The sequence below is a fragment of the Equus quagga genome, chromosome 19 (genome assembly GCF_021613505.1).
Source record: "Equus quagga isolate Etosha38 chromosome 19, UCLA_HA_Equagga_1.0, whole genome shotgun sequence".
Taxonomy (NCBI): domain Eukaryota; kingdom Metazoa; phylum Chordata; class Mammalia; order Perissodactyla; family Equidae; genus Equus; species Equus quagga.
Genome location: NC_060285.1, coordinates 38,092,435 through 38,107,225, shown reverse-complemented (window position 1 = coordinate 38,107,225; position 14,791 = coordinate 38,092,435). Strand labels below are relative to the sequence as shown.

Genomic DNA, 14,791 nt, shown 5'->3' with positions numbered 1-14,791 from the left:
TCTTCATATCTGAGGCTAAGACAAAAAAAATAATTGTTAAGGATGGAATTATGTTGTAAATCAAGGATTTCCAGAGTATTATTATAAACATTGCATGCATGTTTTCCACCTTTGCTGGAGTCAAATGGTTAATGTCCATTTGTTTTCTGCTTTCTTCTTGATTTCAGCACAAAAAACTTAGGATAATTTTTCAAATAATATATTACATCTACATCCAAAATCCTTTAGTGGATTTGTAAGGGAAAGTTTTTTGTTAACTGCCTTTTTTTTTTTTTTTGCTGAGGAAGATCTGCCCTAAGCTAACATCCGTTGCCAATCTTCATCTTTTCTTTTCTTTTATGTGGCTGCTGCCACAGCATAGCCACTAACAGCCAAGTGGTATAGGTCCATAACTGGGAACCAGGGCCCAGGCTCCGAAACAGAGCGTGCCAAACTTAACCACTAGGTCACCAGGGCTGGCCTTTAACTGCCCTCTTAAAGAATCAGAAGTCCTATGGGAAATAATGTTGTTAGGTAGAATTTTATATTTTTCAAAGAATTATTAGAACAATTGATTAATTCAACTAATACATATTACCTGCTATATAATAAAAGGGCTAAGAATGTGTGGGGTCTAATCAAACTTCCTCGGCTGCAGTCCTGTTTCCCGACTATCTGTCTTTGGGCCTGGACACATTATTCAGTGCTGTCTGCCTCCTAAGGTTATTGGGAGGCGTGGATGGAATACTCATGTAAACCCGGTGCCCAGTACCGGAAGGTGAGAAGCTCTCAATAAATGTTAGGTCTTATGATTGTTAGTAATCAATAGATTGCTTATTTTCAAAAGCTGCTAACTTTCTGGGTGAATAAGATTTAGTAACAGGCCCTTAGGGGCCATAGTCTGGAGATAACAAGGCCACATCCCTAACCTGGATCAGAAGGCAAGCTGTAAACTCACAGCCACCCCATGGGCAAGTACAACTCTCCCCCCGGCCCCTCACTAGGAACCAACAAATGAGATGTTTAAGTATTTTCTCCCTTTGTGATTGCAGAGAAGCCATAAAGCTGAAGAAATGCTTTTTCTCCCGTAGAGAATGAATTCATTTGAACAGAGTCTGAATTTTAGCTTGGGTCAGCTAAGTGAAGTGTATTGTTTCCCCTGAGTAATGTAGGAAATAGGATTTCAAATATCACAGCACATTTTAGAAGATATTAGCTTACAGGGCTTTAGGATGCTAGAATTAGCAGCAAATGCTTGCAGAAGAGATTTCCAAATCTCTGTCTGACAGGACACTATGACCTTCAGAACTGTTCCAACACCATGAAGAAAAGTGTAGCTTGTTGTTGACTCAGACAGTTATAAGTGGACATATCGGGTGAATAGAAACCTGATGGCTTCCCTTCCTTAGTTACAGGACTAGCCATATGTCATTAAAATAGGTAAATCATACCAAATTCAAATCTTTGGAACATACTTATTTGCATAAATTTGCTTAAACATTCCCTATCTCTAAAGTTAAGCACATGGGGAGGGCATTATAATTACTAACAGTACAGCTAAGTCATTTTAACATACTACATGTGCTTAAGTTTTATGAACCTGAGAACATGTATTGAGTGCTTACTATAAGTTTTTATATAAGTTTTCCTCAAGAGGATTCTACAAAATAAACAGTGTAGCTACATGCTACAGCTGCGGTAACAAAGGAGCAGAGAAGTCAAGCAGTTCACCCAAAGCCATATGATAGATCATCCGAAATTCATCGCAAACCCATTTACCAATTCTTCCTCCACTAACGAGTGCCTTCCTATTGAGGTTAAAAGAAAAAAAACTTTCAAAATAATTAAGGAGTCATAGATATTTTATATCATTTCCATGTCTAGTTAAAATTAGCACTGGATATTGCAATTATAATACTAACTTGGTAAAAATTCTCAGGGAATAATAATTTTTAATGCTTTGAAGAAAAACAAAGGATGGGGGGTATCTGATTTTACCTGATCTTAAAATATTGTAAAGAGTAATAATTAAAAGTTTGGTATTAAAGAAAGAATATGCAGATAAATTAATGGAAGAGAATAACAGTCCCGAAATAGACCTAAATACATAGAGAAAGCTAGTGTATGGTAAAAGTGGTGTTTTGAATGAGGGGAAGGATGGAATTTTAAAAAACTGAAACTGTTTGTGGTTCTAATTGGCAATGAACAAGCAAACAATAAAAGATTTTACTTCATTCCGTAAACAAAACAAAACAAAAACAATGGATCAAATATTGAAATACTTAAAACAAAAGCAGAATCCATTAAAGTTCCAGAAGAAACTATGAATGAATTTGTGAAAATAAGAATATTGGTAACAAACACTTTTGTATGAATGACACAAGAAGCTATAATGAAAAATAATGAGAAATTTGATTATAAAAAAATATAAATTTTATGTATGGCAAGATAGCCAGCTAGCTAGATTGCTCGATAAAGTCAAAGACAAACGACAGACCAAGAAGAAAATATTCATACATATGACAAAAAGCCTACATATAACCTTTGTTTTTAGTATAAAATAGTTTTAAAAACAGAAAAATGTTATAATATGAAAAGGCAGTTGATAGGAAATTTATTTAAAATGACCAATAAACAAGCAAAGCAGCTCATTTTCACTCATATTTAAGAAAATCAAAATAAATACTATGATACATCAATTTGTATCTATCAAAAAATCATTAGTTAAAATGTTTAATAGTATCTTGTGGTAGTGAAAATAAGAGGAAACAGAATTGTTCAAGCACTTTTGTTCAGAGTATGAATTAATATAATTAGAGAACAATTTAGTAATATCTTTCAAAATTTGAAATACACAATTTAATTTGGGAATTTTACTACTGGTAGTATATTCCAAAAATACACTCCAAAATATACAAAAAGTGTGATTATGTTTATTCGTCATTTTATAACAACAACATCAGATGAATGTAAGTCCTCATAAAGAGTTAAATAAGTATGTTATATTCAAACAATGAAATACTACATGACTTTTTAAAATAATGAGCTGGGTATCTTTGCTTATGCTGATATAGAAAGATATAGGTAAGTGAAAAAAGCAATTTGCAGAATAGAGTGTATATCATCCGGTTTATGGTTAATTTGCTATGTATATGTATAGAAAACTCTGGAAATATACACCAGAACATATTAATAGTCGTTGTCTCTGGGTAGAGAAAATATGGGATAAGAGGGAATGTCTAATTTTACACTCATATGTAATGTTGGATGTTATATCATGAACTCCTTTGTATTATTTTAATTGTAAAGAAGTAACGGCAATTTAAAAAGTGATTTGGCATTGATTTCTTATATTTTCTTCTAGATAATAATAACAGAGTGAAGCTGATAGCTGATGCTAGTATTCCAGGATCAGATTATATTAATGCCAGCTATGTTTCTGTAAGTTGCTATATTTATATATTTTATTTTATTTTTTGAGGAAGATTGGCCCTGAGCTAACTTCTGTTGCCAATCCTCATCTTTTCTTGTTTGAGGAAGATTGGCCCTGAGCTAACATCTGTGCCAATCTTGCTCTATTTTGTTTGTGGGTCTCCACCACAGCATGGCTTGATGAGTGGTGTAGTTCCGTGCACAGGATCTGAACCCTCAAAGCCCGGGCCACTGAAGCAGGTGCACTGAACTTAACCACTGTGCCACCAAGCTGGACCCTATTTTATATTTTTATAAAACATAAATATGAAAATTATATTACTCTTCCAACTGTTTAAAACAGCAAATTCACTGCAACCTCTACGGATCTTAAAGTGCCAGTTCCTTACACCACCACTAAGTATCCTCATTTTATAGATGGGGAATGGAGGCTCCTAATAGAATTGCAACCGACTAACAACCATTTCACTAATAAGTGGTAGATGTCCAACTCCAGGCTCCATATCCTCTGGTCTTCCCAGTATTTCATATGTTTTGTCAATGTATTCTCTATTACAATGAGGGCTGTCAATCTCTCTTTCAAAAAAATGTTAGTCAAATGGGCAGTCATGTCCATGTCCATACAATATAAAAATCTATTATGCTCTTCTTTCCTTCTAGATTTGCCATTCTTCAAGAGGACTATGATGTCATGTTCTTCTTTCTATCCTCAGCTACTTGTAGAATGTGAACTCAATTGTAGCTACTCAGTAAACATACCTTGAATGAACCAACGTGGGGGGAATGATGACATACCCGGTGTACTATCTTGCACATCACAGATAATAAATGCTTGCTGAATTGGGTTGAAAATTAAATGAAACTAAATTGTTTTAGGGATCTCTCCTTCTCCACAGCTCTTTCGTTCTCTCAATGCTTATCACTATCATAGGTACATAGAAACTTTATATGCACCCAAGGCCTCCACTTGGGTTGACACAATTATGGAATCTCAGAGTAGGAATTGCCCTTATGGTTATGTAATTCAACTGTTCACCTTAGAACTCTTTCTAAAAAATTCCCAATAATTAGATGTTATCCTCTCTTGGCATTGATTCTTCACTTCCTCCTAAGGCAAATGATTCTATTTCTGAATAACTCTAATACACAGTTGATTTTTTAATATGAGATATGTTCCCATATATTTTCTCCCACTGTCTTCAATTCTAATACATAGCGAGGTTAATCATATTTGTTATGGTGACATTATAGATACTTGAGGATTTCCTCTGCTGCCCACACTCCCATAGGCCTTTTATTCTTTTCTCATTCATAGGTCTTGTCACTCAGGCCTGCCATTTCCTTTGATCCCATTGGGGCTTTGCTTATGTGATGCTCATTCTTTCACCAACATCAACATAGCTGTCCTGTGTCCCATTCCCTCCAAGCCTCTGTTAAGAGGCAGGAAAAAAGAATTCACTCCTAAATTCTATGTTGATTGATAGTTACTCCAAAATTACAATCTTATATTGAGTCTTATTGTGCAAAGAGTGAATAATGGGAGAATTTACGGTTTCTTAATAGGAGAAGTGGCGAGGGTGGTAGGAGAAGTTAAGGCATCCTTTGAATTCCATCCTATTTTTATGCTAGAACTTTAAATCTGTATTGAAAAGAAAAGCACATGAATTTACTATTGTGATAACATACTTTATTCATTTATCAAATGATTGATTCCCTTGAAAATGTAGTTCTTTTCTAAAGACATCAGTGAAATTTTGTGCTTACTAATTTTCATTTTAGCCTAAACTCTACAGCATGTTTTACTTTGATTTACATCTTATGCATATGTACCTTTAGATATTTAAATTTAATCAATGCTCCAATGATCATATGTTTTGTGATATCATAGAACAGGACAAGGGCAAATGGCTGTATCAGTTACCTGTTGATTTGTACCATTTTTTATTCACCAGCAAGTAGATACAAATGAATAGCACACATCTTCTAATGTTAAACTAGATATGGGGTGACAGTATAGGATACGAATATGATTAGGAAGGAAACCAGACAGTTTTAGTAAGTGTAAGTGAACCACACTGATGACATAAGCAAGGGAATATTCATGAATCTCCATTGTTCCCTCTAAATTATTATACTGCCCTGTTCCTTCTGACATCATATACGTTGTCAGGAGACAACCAGGAGAAGATGATAAAGCAGCATAAGCAATAAACTAAAGAGTCTGAATATATATATTCTGCTATAATCAAGTGATGTTGTAATATAATAAATCTTACAACAAAGTCACTCTGACCCATATGTCATGATATGCGTAATTGTTACTAAGCTGCAGAGTAAGTAGGCCCAGATGTAAAGCACTTTAAGACACGTTTTGGTATTGGACTGGGCAGTACATTATATTGCTCTCATTTTTCGGGGAAATCATTGCTTGGAATGCTAGGAAAGATGAGAATAAACAAAGCCATGATACTGTAGTGGCCCTCACTTCTCCATTCCCAAATTTAGACAGTCTTCACCTTAGAAAGAATATCTGACACCCCAATTTCCCCCTACTCCCCAGTTATGTTCCATGGCACCTCCATCTGAAAGTTTATGAACACTTGTCCCAGAGGCAAAAGACAGAAGCCATCTACAAATGGATTCTGGATTCCTATTTCTTTGGAAGCTAGAGGAAAAGGGAGGACAACTATAAAGGATGATGGGGAGGAAAACAAAATAATTAGTGTTCAGATAGAAAAACAAAAAAATGAAATCTGGGACAGGGAAAGGAGAAGCCCAGCAGGTGGTCTGAGGGATGGACTTTAAGACTGGGAAACTCCAGGCCAGGGTCTGTAACTGGATTAACATAAGTGCCACCCTATGTCCTTGGCTGTTCTTGAGAACTGTGCTCCTGAAGCTGAGACTCATGAGAGACTGGAAAATTTTGGTGAAGGATGGACTGTGGGAGAGAGCTAGGGAGGAAAAGAGATACTGCATGCCTGTAAACAGCCACTAAGTATACAAACGAATTTAGAAATGTTGTCAAGAGAGCTAACAATAAGAACATTACATAATGGGACAAGAGGAACGAAACCCTCAAAATGATCTCTCCTGTCAACCTGAGATGCCTGAAATTACTTTAACTTGAGGATAGTTTTACCATAATTAGAGATGAACGATGAAAGGCGATGATGCAATTGAGCTGTAATAACTTCAGAAACATCAGATTTGTTCCCACTTTGATAGAAAATTATAGTACCAAAGACATTGAGTCCCTGAAAAACTGAAATGCAAATGAGTAGGAGAAATATTTTATAATTGACTAATTACAATTAATTGTCCTCACTTTTGAAAGAAACACTTTCTTCATTTGGCTTCCAGGACACACTCTCTCGATTTTCCATCTGCAGCTTTGACTCTTCCGTGTTAGTATCTCTGGTTCTTTCTTATCTCCTCAAGTACCGAACATTCGGTTAACCTAGAGCTCAATCCTTGAATTTACTGTTTCTTTCCAAACCCATTTGCTTGGTAATCTCATCCATTCTCATGATTTTAAGTAAGATCTATGTGCTGATTACTTTCAAATTTATGCCTGTAGTTTGGAATTCTTCCTGAATTCCAGACTCATATACCCAATTGCCTTCATGATATTCCCATTTGAATATCTAATAGGGATTTCCAGTTTAATATGTTCATAATGACTTCCTGCTTTTCCCTTCAAATCTGCTCATCCTGAAGTTTTCCCCATCCTCCTTTCATTATTGATTCCTCTATTTTTCTTATTTTCAATATCCAATCCATCAGCAATTCTTTTTGTTCTGTCTTTAAAATATATCCAGATCTTACTGTTTCTCACCATCTCCACTGCTATCATCCAAACTACCCCCTTGGTTGGATTGTTGCAATAACCTTCCAACTACTCTTCCTCTTTTCACCTTTAAACCCCTATAGACTGGTCTTCTTACAGAAACCAGAGTGAAACTGCTAAACCGTACACTCTATATGTTCAAAACCTTTCAACGGCTTTCTATATCATTCAGAGTAAGGACCAAAGTCTTATAATTACCCACTAGGACCTGAAGCACCCTTATCCTCCCTGCCCTGTTCCTTCTGACATCATCGTTTATTACTATGCCCCTCACTCCACTCCAGCCACTTGCTGTTCTTAGAATATTCCAGACACATCTCTCCTTTAATACTGTTATGCTTGACTTTCTTTCTACATGGAACACTTTTCCCCGAAGTCCTGTGGGGCTTGCTCCTTTCCTTCTTCAAGTCTTTCCTCAGATGTCACCAATGAGTCTTTTCTGAATACCCTATTTTCTAAAAACCCTCTCTCATAGCAATTATCACTTTAAAAAGTTCTATGTAATTTACTTATTTAATAGACTTAATGTCTATTTCCCCTAACGAAAATGTAAAATAAATGAGGGGAGGTATTTTAGTGTCTTTTATCAGTGATGAATCCCCAGCACCTAGAACAGTGTCTGGCACATAATAGGTACTCATAAATATTATTTGAATGGAGGAATGTGCACATTTGAAAAGTCTGTAAAGAAGTCAACCAAAATATTTATGGTGTTTTATTCTGAATAGTGAGATTGTAGGTAAATTCCATATTCTATTATGTTTTTCTGAATTTTCCAAACACTCTACATTGACTGTATATTACTTCTTTAACCCCTACCCCCAAAAAACCCCTTACAATGTAAAATAATTACATATTCAGGTATTTCAACTGAGACTGGAAAAGCTGAAATGCTTTACCATATAGTGTATTTAAGAGACAAAATGTTTTATCCCAGAGACTGTCGCTGGCTAGCACGATGATTTGGAAAATCACCTAAAGTGCCTCATTATTCTTTAAAGTAAAACAAACTGGTTGGATTTGATTTTAGGGTCCCTTGAAATTTTAAATGTATATTATTCTTGTATAATACTAGATTCTCTGACGACTGAGACAATTCCAATTTAAAAATAAACGTTACCTTTTATTTTTCATTCCTTAAAATATTTTGATGTTAGGAGTAGATGTAATTCCATCACTCCCTTTTCATTCGTATGATACCTTTCTTTAAGAAAAATCCACAGATATTGCTCAAGTGGCACGCCTACATTCCAGGTGAGTGGACTAAGTTTTAGAAGAATTGTATAAAATGTACAAGAGCTATCACAATAGAGCTGAGCAAATCTCAGGTCCTCTATTAGCTAATGAACCTTCAGATTACCTCCACATTACTCTTGGTTCGGAGCTCTGGAGGTCAAACACTAATGCCACAGTTGAAGCAGATACGTAATTTCTTTGAGGAAGAGTATGGAATTATCTGCACAACCTGTAAATATACAGCAAGTGGGTAAGAGAGCTGGCTCTGGACTCAGACTGTGAGACCTTGAGCAAATTACTTCACATTTCTAAGCTTCAGTATCTTCATCTATTAAGTGAGGAGAATAATAGTACTAATTCACACGGTTTTTATAGGAAATAAACTAATATATGTCTAGAAACTATATATATGTAAATACTGATGCAGTATTGTAATTATATCCTTCTAGGGCTACTTATGTCCAAATGAATTTATTGCAACTCAAGGTCCACTACCAGGAACAGTTGGGGATTTTTGGAGAATGGTGTGGGAAACCAGGGCGAAAACATTAGTAATGCTAACACAGTGTTTTGAAAAAGGGCGGGTAAGTTATTTGAAAACTTTTTCACAAAATGTTATTTTACAATTGTGTTAATATATGTGTGATACTGTCTGCCAGTACCATGAGTCATCAATAACTTGGACATCTATAGGACAGTTTTAACTTACTAGCAATAACTGTGATGTATATCAGTATAACAAGGTGCTTATGAATGGTGATTTTCCCTGAATACAGATCAGATGCCATCAGTATTGGCCAGAGGACAACAAACCAGTTACCGTCTTTGGAGATATAGTGATTACAAAGCTAATGGAGGATGTTCAAATAGATTGGACCATCAGAGATCTGAAAATTGAAAGGGTAAACAAAGGGGCGGGGGCAAACATAACAGAAAATGTTAATTCTCTAAATGTCTAGAGTAAAATTAATTTCTAGAACTATTCCTTGCAACGATCCCTATATATTCAACAATGCATTCCTATTAGTTTCTAAAACAGTTTTGAATTGGTATTGGATTTCACTATATCACTGTGTCTAATTTCAAATCACAAAGTTAAAGTTTATATTAACCAATTAACATCAAATTCTTAGGTAACAAGGGAAGACAAAGGAGGAAATATCTAGATCACTAGGTTTATTGTATGAAGAAACTGGAATATTTGACTTAAAACAGGAATTTCACAAATCACTCATCTCTGTCTATATCCTAATAATTTGATTTTCTATTTAATCCAGAACCAATATAGAAGAGATAACATGGGATTCCACTTTATAGGTTTATATAAATGCCTCTACACACAGAAAATGATATTAGGATCTTTATACATTCTGACATTATCAGACACTCAATACCTGTGTTTTGAATAATTGGTGAATGCGTTTATTTAAGTGTTGGGTCAAAATTGTTTCAAAATCTACTATTTTACTGCTACAAAATGCTACACTACATTTGAATATAAATACCCTACATTAACATCTGTTTGCAAGCTTTCTTATTATTTTCCTTCATATTGAAAGGCAATTTTCTTTATTGTAGCAATAATAAAAGACCTTTCTCACAGGAAATCATGAAAACACAGTTTCTTCTGTTTGGTAAACAGTCATTTTTAAAAGATCACCTTCAAAAGCTGGGACCCCAGCTGTCTTCAGCCTTCATCATGGTACTTAAATAATTTTCGTGCTTCTTTAATCTGTCGCTTTGTCTAGCATGGGGATTGCATGACGGTCCGACAGTGTAACTTCACCGCTTGGCCTGAGCACGGGGTTCCTGAGAACAGTGCCCCTCTAGTCCACTTTGTGAAGCTGGTTCGGGCAAGCAGAGCACATGACACCACACCTATGGTTGTTCACTGCAGGTATACGAAAGATATGTTTAGAACCTTATATGAAACAGTGGAAATGGTCTTTAAATTCAATGTGGCCTTTTTATTGTTATGATACCATTGATTATTTTCCGGCAGAATGTTAATGTAGATTCATTCCAGCTTGCAGTTTTCAGATATTTTACTGGTTATAACAAACCAAGATGTAGCTTTATGGAAGGTTAGATGGCAGAAATAAAATGTGATGAATGTGTCTAAATGCAAGGGAAAATGTATTCTGGTACAGGAATTTTCCTGAAATCTTGACTGGATTATGCCTCTCAAAGGCCTTTAAAGTTTTTTTAATTGTGGCTCATCATTGATGTGTATGAGTGTGTGTGTGTATAGGATTTTATGAATTTTACAAATAAACACCTGATCCTTCGCTATTTCAACTGATACTAGTCTACTATCATAATTTAAACATTTTTTTGTAAAAGCAAATTTCTAGATTTGAGTTACAAAGAGTAAATAAAAGAAAATGAACTCAAAATAAAGATCAAATTAAGTGACCAACCCAAGTATGATTCCAAATATTTACAAACTTAACTACTAAATGTCTTCCTTTGACCCAGCTCTTTGAACATGGTTAATAGAATGTGACTATAAATTGAGATTTTTTTCCCCTTGTTATTTTCATTGGTATTTAATACTCTTAGAAATAAAACTCAAGATTGTTTAGAATTCAGAGTTCTGGACATATTGATATGACTGTTTTCTAACATGCATATATCTAAATCAATGTCAACTTGAATCCCTTCAATAATTGGAATTTGCAAATTGTAGAAAGAATTGGTGATAATATACTATTTTATGATTCCACTTATATGAGATACTTAGAATAAGTAAATTAATAGAGACAGAAAGGAGAATTGTGGTTTCCAGGAGCTTGGGGGAGAGAGAGATACAGAGTTATTGTTCAGTGAGTATAAGAGCTTCTGCTTGGGATGATGACTAAGTTCTAGAAATGGAGAGCAGTGATGGTTGGACAACATCGTGAATGTACTTAATGCCACCGAACTGTGCACTTAAGTATGGTTAAAATGGTAAATTTTATGTTACGTATCTTTTACTACAATAAAAACAATTGAAGTAACTATATTTTAACCACATTATTAAAAAATTAATTATTACTTATACTAATTCCAACAATTGATAATTTTTCTAACAGGAGTTTACTATAATTAATGTAGTTAAAGAAACTATTAATTCATCTAAGATTTTTACTGTTATGTAGAGGAAAAACTCAATATGTAATTTAAATGATTTTACATTTTCCAGGAATATTTTGGATGTTTTAAATTATGTCATACATGAACGCTTGCTAATTATAAAATATCTGAACTTTTAAAAAAGCATATAGAACAAAAAGTAAAAGCCTTATTCTTACCCTCTCAATTCCATTTCCCCTTCATATATGTAAAAGTTTTAACAAAGTAGTATATATAAATACAGTATAAATAGGATAACAGCTTGCTTCTAAAGTCAGGGATTGATTTCAAGCCGGCATCATTGATAACGAAAGTCTTTGATGGACAGTCACTGCCTTCAGCTTCTTGGTACCTTACATATGCACTGCCACTGGCACTAAAGTCCATTATAAAAGGAAAGCACCTTCTCCCTTGAAGCCTCAAAAAGAACAGTTTTCTCCTTGTGATTTAAATAGTTAAGAAATAAGAAAAAGTATGCTCATAACAATAATCTGTAAGTATCATTTTAATACTGTGTATGAAATTATCTCCAACCTCAACTTCTCACCTCAACTTTAGACTTCCACATTTAACTTCCAATTCAACATGACAGCCTGAATGACCACAAAATTCTGAAAATTTGACGTGTCCAAAACAGAACACTTGGTTTAATCTCCAAACTCACTTCTCCTCCTCATCCCCGTCTTGGTGAACAGCAGGTCCACTCGGCTTGGTCCCGGCACTCCGGACTCGTCCTCGACCCCTCTTCCTCTCGCATACCACATCCACCCCACCCGCGCATCCTCTGATCGCTGGCCCCCTCACCTCTCCAGGGCACTCTCCTCGCCCGGGTCTTCCTGCTCTTTGAACGCGCGATCACGCACCCACTCTGATCGTTTCTCCTCGGGCTCCCGCCGCTCCTCTCCCAGGAGCCCACCTGGTGCGCTCCCTAACCTTGTTCACGTTTCTCTTCACATGTTACATTATCAGAGAAGCCTCCTCTGATGACCCTAGCCTACCCTATCACCCTCACCCTCCTTAACCTGATTTATCTACCTTCCTAACACCTCTGACGGCCGTGTACATTCTGTGGATGTTTGCTTATTTGTGTCCCGCCGTTCTCCGTCCTGAAGAATGTAAGTTCCGTTTAACTGCAGGGGCTTTGTATTGTTCACTGCTATACCCAGGATGCCTAGGACAGTGCTGACGCTCAAAATGTCCTGAATGATGTAATGACGGATTACTCTGTTCAGGCCTATGTGTATGTGGTACCATAATCGGATTTATCTTGTAATGCTCACTATTTCTTTCAGATCAAATCATAGAAAATTGATGACATTCTACTATTTCTTACCCCCAAGAATGCCAATTTCATGTTGTTCAGAGTAACAGTTACAAGACTAGCTGACCTTTAAAATCTTTTTTTCTTTCAGATTTACTTTCTATATTAACTATTTAAATACCTAAGAGACTTATCTTTCTAATGAGAGTTGCTGAATAAATCTTGTTGGGTTTATCAGTTAAGTGTCTATGGGGCACATACCTATCCATAGGTATTAAATCAATTTCTTGAAAGGAAATAGCATGTCAATTTTATTATCTGTAGGAAGTAAAAAAAAACTAGGGAAAGAAAGTGAAAAGAACACACAAGAGTCTATTTTTCCTTATGATGCAGAGGAAATGCTAGATGGGCTAAATATTTGACATTTTTATGTTTAGCATTTCTATTGATAACCAAAAAATATGTTCAATACAAAGCTTCTGGTGTTAAGAATTCTCAAGGATTTTTACAAATCTTCTCTGTACTTCTGCAACTCTACCTCCTAAAATATGATGAAAGAAGAGGAAATGTTCAATTTATTTCTTATAAAATTCAAATATTTGATAGAGTATCAATGATAATCATCGTGCCCTGTCTAAACAGCCTTGGTAACAATATAAATCCAAAGAAACTCCAAAGGAAATCTACCTTCAAATAAGAGAAGAAACTGTTTAGAATTTATTGCTACCGTAGCTCATTTTCTTCATCACCATCACCATGAACAAGCTTTTGCTGAATAATTTTCATGTGATTTCACTTTTGCTACAGTGCTGGAGTTGGAAGAACTGGAGTTTTTATTGCTCTGGACCACTTAACACAACATATAAACGATCATGATTTTGTGGATATATATGGCCTAGTAGCTGAACTGAGAAGCGAAAGAATGTGCATGGTGCAAAACCTGGTAAGAGATCTCAAACTGCCTGCAGTGTCAGCTCGAGAATTTCTCCGTGGGAGGATCTTAGTCATAGCAATCTGGTTGGCTGTGGATTTGAAACTGTATTTGCATAGCAGACACTCTCTTTTCCCCCATTGTAAACCTCCTTGGGGTGGGGGGTCTTGGGGAGGACAGCTGATGGAGATTACAGGAGAACTAAGGCCCACCTACCACAGTCATCCTTCAGCATCGTCACTGACTGCTCATCCTGCCTTCTTTATACAGATAGGTAGATAGAAAATTATTCATAAAATTGATTTGTCTTTAGTATTTAGCAAGTTTGGGGAGCTTAGGGAATGAATGAAATCAATTTGTTTTGTAAACATGCTAAAAGTCGTAATTGGGAAAAAGTTTAAAATATAGATTTATGAGGTTCCATATGTTTCACTTGTCCATATTTATCTCTATTGCATATTAGTACTAATAACAATTATTGTAGTGTATTATCTACTAACTGGGAGTTTTTTGTTTTGTCATTTTGGTTTGGAGGCAAAAATATTTATAAAATATATGGATTTTTCTTCATTAAAAAAATCACACAACATCATGGTAATGAGACTAAAACTCCCTATTGAGTGTCTAGTGGGTTGCAAGTGCTATACCAGATCCTTTACATGTATTATCTTATTTAATCCATTATTTGTAAAGTAGGGCCAATAAAACTAATCAACAGCCTGGGTACTATTGATTCAGTTTTACAAATAGGGAAGCAGATGCTCCAAAGTAGTGAAGTGATGTTCCAAGGTTATACTACTAATAAGTGTCAGAACCAAAATGCAAACACAAGTCGGTCTAACTATGGTATGCAAGGTGTTCCTATCTATACCTCTGGATTGAGTTTCTATGCTATACAAATAGAGATTTTCTCACAGTAAATATACAGATCTACTATCACAGTATTTTCCAGGGGATGTCCTAGAAAACACACATGTCATCACAGTTGTTA

At 35.4% G+C, this 14,791-nt stretch overlaps 1 protein-coding gene across 1 annotated transcript in view; it reads left to right on the top strand.

The window, feature by feature from the left end:
* PTPRQ (protein tyrosine phosphatase receptor type Q) overlaps positions 1–14,791 on the top strand; it is a 196,858-nt gene that overhangs the window by 176,994 nt on the left and 5,073 nt on the right. Inside the window, exons 39-43 of the mRNA XM_046646540.1 lie at positions 3,344–3,420; positions 8,944–9,078; positions 9,271–9,396; positions 10,243–10,391; positions 13,677–13,812. Coding sequence (XP_046502496.1) covers positions 3,344–3,420; positions 8,944–9,078; positions 9,271–9,396; positions 10,243–10,391; positions 13,677–13,812 — 623 coding nt within the window. The remainder of the gene's footprint in view (positions 1–3,343; positions 3,421–8,943; positions 9,079–9,270; positions 9,397–10,242; positions 10,392–13,676; positions 13,813–14,791) is intronic.